Raw genomic sequence first — 15972 nt, forward strand, 5'->3', positions numbered from 1 at the left:
TCCTGTTTGTGTTTTATTATAACTCCTTTTCGTTCTCTCATCTTTTCATTCTAATACTCCTTCTCTTGTTTTCTGTCTTGTTTGGACTGCTCTTTCTAGCCCTCTTTCTTCCCCTGCTGCTAGCCCCAAATTCTGCCGAAATACTTTGCCCAGGAGACAGGACAGGTAATGCTGTCTCAGGACAGGAGTATGCTCAAGGCTGTAGGTTTTGTTGCCCATCTCAGTGAAGCAAATTGTTTTGTGCCAGACTGTGCTCAGTGGAGTGCTCTACTGTGTTCATCATCCAGGTGTGAACTGACACAAAGACATGCCAGTGAGAGTCCCTGCAAACACCCAGCTGCCCACCCAGATCCATCTGGAGAGGGGTTTACAGCACAGTTGGCATGTTTTTGGTGTTGCTCTTGTTTCTGGGAATGTCCTTTGGTTTGGGGGTGCTGATATTTTTAACCCACCCTTCATATCTTTGCCAAAGGCAATTTGAAAATCGTGCCCTCACCCCCCCCCTTTTTTTTTTCCTACAAATCTAAACTCTCACTAGCATTTCAGCATTCCTCTGGCATGCTGCTTTTCCCACTGCCTTTCTGGCTTGTCCTTTTTTGTCGTGAAGTCCCTGTGTCATTCAGTGTTGTCAGTCTCTTACTGCAGCTTGGCTCATGAGTGTTTTCCAAGTACTTAGGTATGTTCATCCTTGTACAAATGAATGCTAAAGTTAAGAAAAAATGACACAATGTAAATATTCCAGCTCACTTTTGCTCACTGATGTAATTTTAATCAGTCCCATACTGTAACTTAGCTATAAGGGTTGTCATTTAATTAATTTACTTAAGAATGGGGGATATTAAAAAAAAAAAAACAACAAACAATTACCAGGCTCAGCTCATCGGTTGTAAAAACATAAACTGAAATAGTTGAGTTTTGGGTGACTGATGGGTCCATTTTATTTTGCTAATGGATCTTAGACTAAGATTTGGACATTTAAACAGTCTGGGCTCAATACAGTAATTAGCTGCATTCCCTAAATGGTGTCTGCTGAAAGAAATGATGGGAAGCTGGTTTGGACTTGAAGATTCCCATCGGGTTTTACGAATAGCCTGCTGAAAAGTGTATTTTTTAACCACCCATTTGATGTTTAAAGAGCCATTTTTGTTCATTGTGGGTAGGAGAGACAGGGAAATGAGGTTGTGGACAGATGTGGTTCATTGGCATGGTACCAGCTGCATGTTTGTGCAAACCCCACCTGGGTGAGGAGGTCTGTGCATGTTTCTGTAGGGAGGCCCCAGCACCTTTTTCTCTGAAAAGGTGATGCTGATGTTTGTACGTCCTTCGTCCTGATCTTATTCCTTCCCTTTTGTTCTTCTCTGAAGTTCTTTTCTTTTAACTTTTCTACAGCGACCCACATCTTGATAGGAACACTTTGCCTAAGAAGGGACTCAGGTATTGGTGTTTCCACATGGTTTAACATCTTTTGTGGTGCTTTTGGAGTTTGCTTTGTGTTTCTGTTGTGGCTGGTGGTGATGGTCGCAGTTTGCAAGAGGTGGCAACAATACTCCTCCTTTCTTTTTTCCTTCTTTCTTGCTTTCTTTCTTCCTTGCTTTCTTGCTTTCTTTCAATCCTCAAAGAAGGCCATTGACAACTGTGCTTTTTTTTATCCAGTGGCCTCTCTGCTTGAGCAAGAAATGTGGTTTTTGCTGGCTTAATTGCTGAAAAGCATCTTGAACCTTCCCTGGGCTTGATTTAAAAACAATAGTGTTGCTGTTTCTGTGGCTGTTACATGGAATGAGCTGGGATAGTTTTAACCCTGGGAACCTTGGTGTTGTTATATAAATGGAAAAGATTTACAAGATCGTGCCAAACCTTTCGGGGTGAAATTGGACATTTTAATTAATTTTTTAAAAAATAAAATTACATCAGAATTCCTAAATCTATAGGGCTCTACAAAAATAACCAAAAAAAATATCACCAATTAAACTTTCAGCAGTTGCCTTCTCACATATTTTGTACATCTGTAAGGTATTGATTTTTATAACATCCTTTTTTTCCATTGATACAAGCAATTCTAGCCAGAATTACTATTAACTATGTTAATTAAATGCTTTATGTGTTAGAGAATTTACAGAAGGTATCTCTGGCAATTTAGGAAATTGCTTCTTCTGCATTTTGCTTAATGCAGCTTCTGGGATCACTGCCTTGGAACTGCAGCTGTGATTTTTTCTGTGCTATGCATCTTGTTCTTCACAGCAGCCTTGTCCCATGAAGCTGAGTACTAAAAGCCTTTCTTAGCTTGGCAACTTGTTTTAATCTTTCTATGGTCCTCAAGTATGTCTCTAAGAAATACTCTCTTCTAAAACCAAAACATTTGAGTGCTGAAGAAGTAGGTATTAATGTTGAAAACAAAAATAAATCTGTAGTGTGTTAAGGTAACATGACTGTTTAAAGCCCCTTTCTAAATAAACTGATTTATATGCAAAGTTTAAGAGATACAGGTTGTCAGGGACTGCTGCTGAAGTGTTGAGGCATAAGCAGAAGCATGAATATCCTTTTGAAAAGCAGTTTGATTTTTTAACTTATTGCAGTTCCCATTGATTTAAAGTAATCTTAATAAGTGATATCTTACTGTAGGGCATTTGAATGGAATCAAATTAATTAAATAGATAGCATCAGCAAATAATAGGCTCTTAAGTTTTTGGAAGGAGAGCTAGTAATTCATAAATAAAGGTGATGGCATAGCCCAAGACAGGCCCTAAATTCCATCAGCAGACAAGTGTTTCCATGATGCTCTGGCTGTTGATACCTGTCCCCCATCACGTAGCTCACACAGCACCTGTCCTGACATTCCTGTTTTTCACACATGTACACAAGAAATCAAGCTTAAGCTGAAGCCAGTGGGTGTTTTGCCACTGATGTTGGCATAGACCATGTTTCTGCTATTTTCATTGCCTTCAGAAAAGGCTAAACATAGTCTCCTTTATGATGTTTTAATGCTGTTAGTTTTGGACTAAATGGGATACACCTCCACAGGCCTTATATGAATGTCTCTGGAGTATGAAATAGGGTCACAGCTTGTTAAAAAAAAGTCCTGGTAATGGCTTTGCTGACTTGAATTTGGTTATAATATCACAAAAAGTCAGCTAATATTATTGATATATCAAAATATTTGAATAGTGTTGGAATTTTGGCATAACTTTGGGAAAGGTTTTCCAACTTACAGATTTATTTTTAAATCATATGATGTAGCACACACTACATTTTATCTTGCAGTTCTACACTGCACAACTTCTACCTGTAACTTTTGGTTCACTCTGGTTTGATTATACCTGAAGCCATTAGGAAAGAAGTTTGTGGTTTGGTTTTCTTTCCCCCAAACAGAGGTGAAATGAATTAGGAACATGATGGAAGAGCTTGGAGCAGCTCCTTAATTCAGAATTCTATTTGGTTTATATTATTTAATCCTTTAATCTCATAAGAGGATTCTTCCATTTTTCTTTCTCTCTCTCTCCCACCCCAAGCCTTGTGACATTTCATGGTTGTTCTTGGTTTTTTAAACAAAAAAGTCAAATAAATATCAAAGTTCATAGTGAGAATTGTTTTTGCAGGTACACTCCATCCTCACAGCTCCGTAGTCAAGAGGATGCAAAGGAATGGCTCCGGTCCCATTCAGCAGGAGGACTGCAGGATACAGCTGCCAATTCTCCATTTTCATCTGGATCCAGCATAACATCACCCTCTGGAACTAGATTTAACTTCTCCCAGCTTGGTGAATAATTATCTGTTTGAATAATCACGGCAGTGCATTGTGTGTCCTGAGAGCAGCATGTGTTACACAAGATCATTTCCTTTCAGCAGCTCCAAGGCCCACACTGAACCTGAGGAAGCACTTTCATTGAAATGAGAGTGACTAATTAGCATCATTATCTCACATGCCCAAAGGTGCCATTCTTGCAGTAACTTTGAAACTGCTTCTCTGGGAGTAATCAGATTCCTTAATATAAACTGTGAGCTTTATAGAACATTCAGTAGAGTTGTCAAGTAGTATCACACATTGGGGTGCTTAAAAGACTTAAGATGTTGCCTGTGTACAGTGATAATTCTCTAAAACCCAAGCATTTTACTTACTGTATGTGCCAGTCTCATCAGTTTGGTGTTTTAACTTTGCCTTTTTCCTACAAGTGGCTTGTAGGAAAATTGCAGAAAGCTCAATCAAGCAATATATAAAAGTCAGGGGAGTTTCAGGTCAGAAAAACTGTCATTCTTTCACTTAATTTCAGTGATAAACACATTTTAAATGAAGGAAAAAACACATTCGGATTGGCAGGATCCATGAAGCATTGCAGGTTTTAGTTGACCCAATCAGCAGTTGAAATACCTTGATTTAAAGTGCCTAGTGGTGCTCATCTGTGGTGGGCTGGTTAAATATGACTTAGTTGCTTTGCAATTTCTTCAGGTTTGTAAATTTTGTCTTTAAGGGGCACTTGGAAACAAAATGCCTGTTTGTTTATGACTTTCAGAAGCCCCTCCTTATAAGGAGGGGAGTAATAGTTATTATTATTTAAAATAAATATATTTATGATAACTTCTTTATAATAACTAGTTTATATATAATAATTATGTACAGAATACTTAAGCTTGTACTTGTGAATTTCTTGTGTGAATTTGGAGCAGATTGCACAGTTGCTTATTTCTAGTGTAGTTTTAAGTTGCAGCAATGACATTCTAGAGCTTTTCTTTGACTGTTCTGGAAAGAAACACGTTCAATAAGTGGCTTTAAATAAACTGACACTTAGTAAAATTTCAGCTGAATATGTACACAGCATGGCTACATTTCCAACAGCTAGCAAACTGTCAGGAAAGTTAATGAAATTCAAAAAAAAATAACCAAAAAGTGTTGTCATAGGCCCAGAAACAACTCTTTATGTAGCGTGTTGGAGATTATTTGTATTAGCTTCAAAAGCTAGTTGGCCACAAACAGCAATGAATACAAACAAACAAACAAACAAACAAAAAGTTTTTCTATGTTCTTAAGAAGAGAACTTAGAGATATTGGAGTTAAGCAGCATCATTGGATTTAATTCAAGAGCAAATGATGATATGAAATTTGAGCACCTGTAAACTGTCTTCAACAATAGTCTGTATCAGTTGATGGTCTGTATAGAAACAGGCAGTGGCAGCACACCAAGAGGAACCTGCTCAGATGAGCAGTGTTTTAATTCTCTTATTTTACCCACAACTCAACTAATTCTTAGTAAATAGCAGGCATAATTTTAGCACAAAAGTTTTTTTCAGAACTGTGAGATTGGAGTCATTTTGTACTCTAAGCACTGGCTAGGAGAATTTTGGCTCTTAAGGCAAAACTAATATTTTACACTTCTCAGGACATCATAGTAGAAAGAAAGTTCTGAAATACACAGCTGTTAGGAAACTAAAGCTCTTTACATTTGTGGCTAAAATACATAGAAAAAAAGTAATTTTCTTAGAACTTGAAGGCTTTGAAGAAGGCAAGTCCTGCTCCATATGGACAAAACACTACAATTTTTGTGGAAGAGCAATTCCAAATTAAATGAAGGGTTAAACAGTTCATGCCTGGCAGGCATTAGTGAGGTGACTGAACTTGTTTGTGGAAACAGGGGAAACATAAATGTAAACATGTAAACATTTCACATGCAAACATGTAAAAAACTTGTAAGCATTTTAAACACCCGATGTTTAAAACGACCTTATTTTATTTGAGTTTTCACATTCAGTAGCCTAGTTTGCATTGAAAAACAGTGAAGCCTGGAGAAAGCGACATCAAAAATTTGTGCCTCTAAAGTAGGGTGAGGGGAAAAAAGAGTTTGATGGTATCAAAACTTGTGTCTCTAAGGTAGAAGGGGGAAAAAGGTTTGCTGGTAGCTGCACAAAGGAAAAACAAACCGAGCGCGCAAATCCGCGGTTGCGGCGGTAACGGCTTTAGGTCAAACGTAGCATTTGCTTTGAGGGTCAGCGCCTGCTAGCACAGAAATCCTGAAATTCCCACCTCCCAGGGTTCCAATGGGATGTATGTGTGTTGCTGTGTTTGCAGCCAGCCCCACGAGCGCGGCGCAGATGAGCCTGTCCAACCCCAGCATGCTGCGCACGCACAGCCTGTCCAACGCCGACGCGCCCTACGACCCCTACGGCGACACACGCCTCCGCAACAGCTCCATGTCCCTGGACGACAAGAGCCGCACCATGAGCCGCTCCGGATCCTTCCGTGATGGATTTGAGGAGGGTCAGTGGAGTCTCCCCTGGGGCTGGGAGTGCTCACAGGGTGGGGTTGGCATGGGAGCTCAACGCTTTTCTGTTGGAGCGTGGCTTTCGCGGTGTTAGGGGGAACCGTAGTCTTAGTTGTGGTTGTTCTCATCATAGAATCAGAGTGTTGGAAGAGACCCACGAGGGTCATCAAATGCAGCTCCTGGCCCTGCCCAGGACACCCCAACAGTCACCCCATGTGCCTGAGAGTGTTGTCCAGACCCTCCTTAAACTCTGCCAGACTTGCTGTTGTGACCACTGCCCTGCTGGTCACAGCACCTGTTCAGTGCCCAGCCACCCTCAGGGTGAGGAGCCTTTTCCTGATTTCCAACCTTCAGGCCATTCCTTCAGGTCACTGGTCACCAGAGAGAATGATGGTGTTTATTCAGTGATTGTTTTGATCAGACACGGGAAATAAGTGTTGTACCTAGACCTTAGCTGTTCAAGAAATGGCTTGAACGTCTCCTGTGCATCATTTTTAGTGCTCTCAGAACGACCAATTCATGCTTAGAGTCAGCACATTACTGTTCCTTCAGTAGAGGTATTCTGAACTTGCATCTCCACAGTTCTACTGTAAATAAGTAGAACTTACCTATAGATACAGATAGTATCACTTATCTGTACATAATTGATATCAATTAGATAGATATAGATAGATCTAGATCTATTTATATCTATATATAGATCTATGTCTATAGATAGATCTAGATCTATGTCTATAGATAGATATAGATACTGTCACTTATCTATAGATAAGTGCTATCAATTGGACTGTTTCTATCCCAGTAATTTTCCCAGTATTTAATCTGTACTCAAATTGTCTTTCCTTTTCATTTCTGCTGACTGTCCTGGCTCGATACAACAGATTTTCTAAAGAAAGGAGTTCAGTAGTTCTTTGAAACATCTAGGCTTGTCTTTGTAATGCTTCGTCATCTTTTCAAATATGTAACCACACCTGATAAAAAGAACCCATGTAAATATAATAAGAAAAAGCATTTACTTAAAAATGAATATTTAGTTTGGTTGCTCCTGATGAGGCATCCTTGTGGCTGTAGCAGGAGTGGCTGTGAGCACACATTAAAGTCCTCAAGCACTGCACTTCGAAAAGTTAAGCATGGAGTGGTTCATAGGAAACCCTTTCAACATTAACCCTTTGAGTCTTAAATCTCTTTTCTGGCAAGGGTTGGGAGCTTGATTGTGCTTTATGTGCCACGCAAGCCTTTGATTGCTCTTTCCTCTGCTTCTGAAGACCTGCACTCACTCAGCACTGTGTGCCCCAGTTGTTGCTCCAACCAGTGCCCCATGGTTGTTGCTCCCCAAGAACCAAGCAAGCATGGGAGTCACACTTCAGTGCTTGCAGAAGCCTTTGAGATCCACAAAATACCTTCCTGGAGATTATAGTTATCCTGTAATCTTTTTTTTTTTTTTTTTTTTTTTTTTTTTTTTTTTTTTTTGTCATTGGAGGAGATAGAAAATATGTATTGGGTGTGTCTCTGGAAAGATAAATTAATTAATTGATTATTGAATTTAGTCAATCTAACTTCAGTGCATTGAATTGTATTTTAGAGGTGTATGGCTGAGGATTTTCATTAGGGGTTGAAAATTATTAGAATAATGCTGCAGGGCTGAAAGCTGGGTCAGTGCAGGAATTAACCTTTGTTTGCTCTCAAGAAAGCCGAATGATCATAAACAAAGACTGCCAGATGCTCAGTCAGACAAGTTCCATACTGTGATGAACAGTCATGCTCTTACTAAATTGTCCCCTAATATAATCTTTAAAGGAATTTGGATCACTGCATCTGTGTTACACTTCAGTGATTTACTGAAGGAGCTACTGGAGCCAAATTTACTTGGGTTTTATTGAGGACATCCTCCAAAAAATTGTAGCCTTAGTCTCTTAACTGTGCTCAGAATTGCAGCAAATCCATTTTGGGGCATTGGAGGTTAAACTCTGTCTTGTAGTTCAGAAATTCTTGTCTAGCAGAGAGGCTAGTTGGGATAAACATTTAATAAATATTGCATGTTTGAAGACAAGCCATTAAAATATAAAAAAAAAAAGAAGAAAAAAATTGAAAATAATTAGGTGAAATGAAGTCCACTAAATATCCACTAAGTTATGGACTTGAAAGTGGTTGGAAAACAGGAAAATACCACTTCTGTATCTGAGGAAGGAATTTGACCCTACAGCGGACATGCTGAATATCTCTTTTAGATTTTCCTCTAATTTTCATACCTAAAAAGATACTAATATTTTACCAGATGGATTTAATGTTTAGGTGTAGTGTCTCTATTTTTTGCCTTCAGGAGAAAGGTCTTCTGTTACTTCCGTGGCTGTAGAGAAGGCAGGAGTCACCTGCTTATTAGCTTCTGCTTATTTCCCAGGGAATCATAAGGTCTGGGTGATTAAGTGTTTCTGAATATAGCAGATATTTGCCTTCACCTTGAGAGAATAGATTAAAAAGTATTACAGGAATTTAAATGTGTGGTTGGTGAACAAATTGATTTTATACAATCATCCAGTGTCAGTGAAGCATAAACCCAGGTCTTAAATGAAGCTCACCAACCTACTTCTTAATTATTTCCTAGCACATAAGATTACAAGACATTTGCTTCTCATTAACTCTCCAGCAGGGCCAGGATTAATTCTTTCAAGCCTTTTCTTCTCTCTTCTCTGGGTGTGAAGCCCAGTCATGTTCTCTCACAGAACAGCATGTAGGTGGGGAGGTTGGTCAGCCTTGCAGCACAGAACTCTGCTGACAGACAGAGGGTTCAGGGCTGTGGAGGTGCCAGCAGGTGCAGCCTCCAAACTCCCCAGAACATCACAGGGAAAAACACAGTGTAAAAATTGAGTGGTCTCTTGGTTCTCTGGCTTCTTCACTCCTCCAGCCAACAGTCTGCCCTAGGAGCTGGGCTGCCACTGGCTCCACCCTGATATTTCAGCCTCCAAGAGAAAAAAAATAATTAAATTTGTTATCTTTGGGATATAAATTGTTATTCCTTTTTAGTGCTACTGGCTGCAATACCAGTTCTTCCTTCTGCTCTCTGGGCAGATGATCATGGCTAGAGCCTTTTTTTCCTAGCATTAAAAATGATAAATGCTTGCCTGGGCATTTACAGTGCTTTTTAAAATAATAGCTCCAGACCAATTTGGGTTTGTAGGCTGCGTGCAGATGCATGCTGGCTGCCAGAAACAGGAATTGCATCAAGAGCATGACTGCCTTCAGGCTCCTAATTAAATAGCCTTCAAGTAGCCATCTGCAGATACTTGAAAAAGAAATTGCACAAATACATTAACTCCTTAGAGTTGTCCTGGAAGGGAGAAATCTGAAATTATGCACAAGTTCAGAGCATGCACATGAGTCACCATTCCTGGAGGAATTCAAGAGCCATGTGGATGTGGCACTTGGGGACATGGTTTAGTGGTGGCCTTGGCAGTGCTGGGTTAATGCTTGGGCTGGGTAATCTTTGAGGTCTTTTCCAGCCTAAATAAATCTAAGATTCCATGTGATGGTGGTGTTTCACAAGGCAGGAGTTGGATTCCCAGAGTTATATGTTCTTTCCCTTTTTTTCCTCATTTTGAGTCTTCTCTCCTGCATTAAAGTCCCAATGTGATCTTAAAAATTCCAGCGGATGCTAACTCACGGTAAGGTCCATAGTAAAGGTTTCTGTTTCCTCTCTGGCCAGCTGTAGGACTCTTTTTTGGTTACAAAAAAATTCAACAAGGAAAAATACAGGGAGGCAGACCAGAAAATAATATTCTATTCCCTGTATGAGTCTGTGGCCTTGTGCAATATTGCCTCGTTTTGGGCTTTCCATCTTGAGACTCTTCAGAGGAAAATGCAAGTAAAAAAAAGTGAGAAGAAGATCTTAAACCAGAATATTTGTGGTACCAAGTTAAAATTGAAATCTTCAGCTTGGAAGATGATGACTGAAGGGGCATGCATTGAATTTGGTTTGTTATGAAGAGATTGGTTATTTTTTCCTTCTCTTGGCACACTGGTATAGAAGCACTGATTCAGCAGCAGCTCTAAAACAACTGCAAAGAATTGAATTTCTCTTGAACACAAGAGAATTTTCCCTCGCAATACAAAATGTGGCAGTGGATTCAGCAGCAGTTAAGCCAGTTAATGGTAGAGAGGTCACAGCAGGCAAAGTCATGGCCTGCCTGCAGCTTCCATCCCTGGAATTTCCAACTCTGCTGATTCCCACAAGATGCAGAGATGAACCTGGGGAACAATCACTGTGTATCTGCCTCCTCTTCTCATTCTCTTCACTAAACATGGGCTGTGGTTGGAGCTCACCATTAGACAGAGCCTGGCTCTGACTCACACCACTTCTTTTTATGTTCTTAGTGCAGTGTAGTCCTTAATGCCTAACTAGAAAGATCATTTTAATTGAAAATATGATTACCCAGAGAAAGGGAATGGGTGTGAGGTGGTTTTTTTTCTTTTTACTTTCTTGTGGGTTTCTTAAATTGTCCTTAATTCCTTCAGAAGCCAACTTAGACCTTGTTTACTTCTCTTTCCAGTATTGCCTTAGGATATAATGTCAGTGGGAAGGCAGGACCCATTTATTACAAATGTAGAATTGCAGGAGGTAATTAGAGAAAAATGGCAGCTTTTCTAAAGTTTGGGTTGTTTTGGTCTTTTGTAGGCTTTTTTGGTGTTTTTTTTTTTTGGGGGGGGTGGAGAACTTAGAAGAAAGAAAAAGTGATTTTGTGCTATTTCATATGATTTGTGTTCCGTTACCTGAATTTTGAAGGAAAGTTTCAATTCAGTGCTATTTATTTCTATAAATAATAATAAAGGAGAAGTAATTTTGCATGTTTCAGTAGCAGAAAGAATAGCTTCAGGTACTTTTTTCAATAGTGTAATAAAGGATGAAGTGATGCTACAGGATTTATATGTAAATCCTGATGCCTGAGTGGTGGTAACAACCTTGAGAATCACAGAATATTTAGGGTTGGAAGGGACTTCTGAAGATCATCTAGGCCATCTGTGTAGATGTGTGTCCTTTATTGAATTTGAATGCAAAAATTGCTTGAAACTACTCCTTTTTCAGGAAGTTTTGTAGCCACATTTTCACTGTTCGTTTCTTTATGAGAGAACAAGCTTTGCCTTGTTAAAAAAATGTCATTGCTTTAAAGAAAGACCAAGAAACCCTGCAGGGGAAGGGAATGTTGGGCTCATTGATGCACTGATACAGTCAGCAGAAGGAAGATAGAGCTGCATTTAGAGAACAATTTACAGGCCTAAAATTAGACTTTTTTTTTTTTAATTTTGGGTCCTCTACATCTTTTCCTGGACCATCTGGTTATGCACTGGAGCTGGGTGTTATGGTTTTCTCAGGACATTCCCATCTTGGTCTGCTGCTTAAAAAAAAAAAAAAAAAACAAACCAAAACCTCAATCTCACCTAAAACTGAAGATTAAATTCTTAGATTTAATTTTATCATCTTGTCTGCATTTCTTGGGTGGTTTTTTTGGTATTCTTGAGTAAGCTCTTCTGCAAGAATTTTATGATGAACTGTCCAGAGAAATACTTATTTCGGAACAGATCTTCATCAAAACTTTTCTGAACTTTGTCAGCCACGCCTCATTTTCCCAAACAAACAAGTCTTGTGAGAATTTTAAAACAGCTTTACCAAATCCATGGTTGGGGATCATGTAAACTGGCAATGTGTGCTTCAAACTGCATATTATTGGTGCAATAATAGAATTAAGTCTATGATGGATGATGAAATTTGTGAAAGTATTTCTTTAGCAGATTGGTGGTTGACAGTGGATGATTTATGATGATTCCACTCTGTGGTTAGTGCACTTACATTCATTGTGTTTATTTTCTTTCCTTTAGTGCACGGTTCTTCTCTCTCTTTGGTGTCCAGCACATCATCTATTTATTCCACAGTGAGTATAATGGAATGAAGAGTTCATGAATTCACCAAAATTATTGAATTGACTGGTCTTGTTGTGCTGGTTTTGCCATTCAAGGAGCAGGACAAAAGCAGTTTTCATTTGACTGCATTCTGAATGCTAGCTAGGAAAGGAATGTTGATGTTCTTGAAGATGCCTGTGGATATTTAGCAGTATCCTCATTAAACAGAGTCTTCAGTGGCCTAAAAGCAGCCCTTGATTTTTTTTGAGACTGTATTTTATGCTGTGCTAAGTAGGTTTTGCTACAAAGCACCACAATAGATAGGAGGAGATTTGAACTTCATTACTTACAGCATCCCAGAATTTGCTGAATAAACTCATCCCATCCTTATATTAATGATTTGCTACTAAAGAAGTTTAAGTCCACTTTTATTAATGCACAGATATTAATAATTCTAAAAAAAGGTCTTTATTTGCTGTGCCAGTTACATTTTCTCCACAAATATGTATTGATTTTGGTTATCTGCTCCTAAAACAAAGCTTACAAGAGTTAGAAAATACAAGGGACGCTCAGAGCTTCAGCTTCCTGTGCTTGCTGCAGGAGTGGCCTCAGCAGTGTGTTTGGATGGGTGTAATTTTCCTGGTGGCTGGTACTGGGGACGTTTACTTAGAAACAATGGGAGTGTGTGATTTCCTATCCTATCCTTCTCCTTGGCTGATAGCTGTGGTTAGAAACAGCCACAATTCTGTCATGGTCAGTGCATCCACTTGGCATCCTCACAGCTGGCTGTGTGTCCTCCCTTTTTCATTGCCACAGTGCCTGGGCAGCACCCAAGTGGGAGGAATTTTTAAATTTGGGGTTTTTTTTTCCCCCCACATCACTTTGGAATGCAAAAATGTGACCTCCTTCCCATGGAGAGTTGAGCGTGGGATGAAGGGAATTGGCTGGGGTCAGCCAAGTTCTGTGGCACTCCTGGGTCTTCAGAGCCTCGTGCTCCTTGTGGACAGAGCCAGGACTTCTTCATGTGATTGGGATCAGAGGTGCACTGGTCAGCAGGCTGGGAGATGGACCCCAAATTCCTTCCTGCAGAAGGAAGCTCATCCAGCAGCCTGTTTTCCTTAAGAGTAAATAAATGAGGAGATTCAATTAGACTGAATATGGATGTGGGAACAAAAAACAAAGAATTCACATTAGAGTTTTTGAAATACAAAGAGAGAATTTACATGAATTTGTCAGGCTGGTTATGTTGTAATATCCTCACATGCTTCCTTTTATTTCATTTTACAGCCTGAAGAGAAGTGCCAGTCAGAGGTAAGAGCACATCCTCTTTGACAAGCATAAATGACACTCTGCACTGTGTGTTCTTGCTGTTTTATTCCTCCCTGTTACAATGCACTGAAGTGCTCTCCTCAAACCCACAGATTCGCAAGCTGCGGAGAGAATTGGATGCCTCCCAAGAAAAAGTGTCAGCTCTGACAACTCAGCTGACTGCTAATGTGAGTACAAATTCTGAGAGCAAACACTGGCCTGGAATGCATTTAATGCAACAATTGCCACCCAGTTTTTTTAAGTGACAAAAAAGATTTCATGTGTGTAACATTCAGTTTTGTATTACTGATGTGTTTAAAGAAATAACTGCATGCATGTGTGGGACGTGTCCAAAAATAGTTTCCTCTGCCCTACTAAATTATCTTACACCTTTCTTTAAAAACTGAGTTAGAATATTAATTTGACTTTGTATGTATGTATGTGAGCCATCTTCAGGTCCTGAGAAAATCATGGAGGACAGGGTCTTTTATAAGCAGTGTCTTGCTTTGACATTTGGATAGAATGAGATACAGATAAATATCATAATTGGTAGGAATAAAAGTTAATAGAAACTTGGGCTGAAATGCATTGTGTTTTTCTGTTGCATAAGGATGTGGGTTAATGGCATGATAGATAATACTGGCATAAAGGGGCTCTGGAAACTAATTTGAAGTTAAGCCTGAAGAATGGAGATATCTGACTTTTTGTCAGTGTAGACAATACTTCTGCTTGTTCCTTTCAGGAATTCGAGGGGTAAGTAATTTAAGACACTCAGGGGAAAAAAGAGTACTTGGAATCCAGGAGGTGTTGAGGCAATACTGTATGACCTTGTGCAAGTTTATTTGTGTGTTCTGTGCTACAGTCATAGATAGCAGGAATCTACAACACAGAAGCTTGCAAGGCAAATAAGCAATTCTAGAGTAAATAAGCTGCAGATGAATAGTCAGCAGAGCAGATCATACTGACATCCTGGTTTATGGGAATGAATAAACAGCAGAACATGTGCTGCTTGAAGGGGACATTCCTGTCCATCAGCTCTAGGAATAGGGAGAGTGTAAAGCTTGGGACAGGAAAGGACAGGTTTCACCTGAGCAGTGCCACAGGGAAGGTTCAGGGGGAAATCTGTGCTGTCCACTGCAGGCATCACAGTGCTTCATTCAGCATGAAAATGGGGCTGGAAAACCAAGAACAGAGAAGTCAAATGAAAGGGCTTTGACTGCATGAAACAACTTAGTCACTGTCCCAAGAGGAAAAGAAAACAGTTTAAACATCTTTCAAAAGTTAAATCTTATATTTGCCTTTCAAATATAAAGGGGATGTACACACAAGTTGATTTTCCCCCAGAAGTTTCTTCTGCTTGTGGGAAAGCAGGGCCAGATTCCTTTGCACAGGTTTTTAATGATGTTGTTAAATAACCCAGCTTGTGTCCTTCAGACAAAGAGCTTGTCAGCTGAGCAGCTCATTTGGCTCTGCCTTGGCTTTATTGCATTCTCCTTGCCACAGTTCAGGGTCACTGGGCTGGTGCTCAGCACAGGCTGCTCACTGCCTGGCCCAGCTGCTCCTCATCTGCCCAAGAATTTCTCTGTGGTTACTGCCACTCTCTTTGTGGAGAACAGTTTTTTATGTTTTTGTTTGGATTGGGGTCATTTGGGTTTTTGTGGGTTTTTCTTTGTGGGCTTTTCTCAAAACAAACAAACAAAACAAAAAAAAAAAGTGAGCATATCATTTATTGTTTTGATAATATTCCATTTTTGCTTAGTTCACTTTGCTAAAATTTAGCAGTGTTTTATCCATGCTATTTAAACTTCTTAGGCTTGAGCTTGACCCTGATTTGTCCATAAATTGGCAACAGACATGTTGCTGTAACTCCTAGTCCTAAATTTCAGTCTCCAGCCACCTCTTTCCAGAGAACATTCCCTTTTTCCATGTAAAAGGCAAGGTGTGCTCCCAAAAAGATTGAGATTAATAAATGCTGTTAATCAAGACACTTGGAGATTTCCTTTAGACATGATTCCTTTAAGGAATGAAAGGTAATTAAAACTTAGACAATTCCAATTAATCTCTTCAATTTACAGTTTTTTTCCTGAATTTCCTTGCATAGACACTGCAGTTGTTGATGCTTCTCAAGCCATCAAGGGCATGAATTTGAAAATATTTTGCCCCAGCTGTAAAAAAGTGAAGATACTTTTTTTTTTTTTTTTTCCATAGCTCATTGAACAATTTTGAGATAGGAATAATTACAAGATCCGGTTTTGAAAGAGAAATTGTTTTTTAAGGCTCAGGTCAAAGCATGAAGGGTTTGTATCCTGTTCCTAATCCATGCAGTCCTGCTTGCCCATCTATTTTTTGCTTTTGAAAAGTATTGCTGAGGTCCCTGAATATCAGCTTTGTTGTTCCCTGTTCATCCTCCCCAACAGAAGCTGTGCACTCTGTGTTTTTAAAATAAATATTTAGATTTTCCTACGTGTGTAGTGGTAGGTTTTGAATTACTTTTTGCCATTTGTCAGGGTCCGCAAACATATGCGGG

The 15972-nt window shown here is 39.4% G+C and overlaps 1 protein-coding gene across 2 annotated transcripts in view; it reads left to right on the plus strand.

Moving 5' to 3' along the window:
* NAV2 (neuron navigator 2) overlaps window positions 1–15972 on the plus strand; it is a 388814-nt gene that overhangs the window by 341897 nt on the left and 30945 nt on the right. Inside the window, exons 16-22 of one of the 2 annotated variants that reach the window (XM_083863374.1) lie at window positions 100–165; window positions 1390–1434; window positions 3594–3754; window positions 6056–6244; window positions 12117–12169; window positions 13425–13448; window positions 13559–13633. In XM_083863374.1, coding sequence (XP_083719500.1) covers window positions 100–165; window positions 1390–1434; window positions 3594–3754; window positions 6056–6244; window positions 12117–12169; window positions 13425–13448; window positions 13559–13633 — 613 coding nt within the window. The remainder of the gene's footprint in view (window positions 1–99; window positions 166–1389; window positions 1435–3593; window positions 3755–6055; window positions 6245–12116; window positions 12170–13424; window positions 13449–13558; window positions 13634–15972) is intronic. The other variant, XM_083863373.1, reaches the window with a different exon arrangement.

Source organism: Zosterops lateralis (assembly GCF_965231275.1).
Source record: "Zosterops lateralis genome assembly, chromosome: 6".
Classification (NCBI taxonomy): domain Eukaryota; kingdom Metazoa; phylum Chordata; class Aves; order Passeriformes; family Zosteropidae; genus Zosterops; species Zosterops lateralis.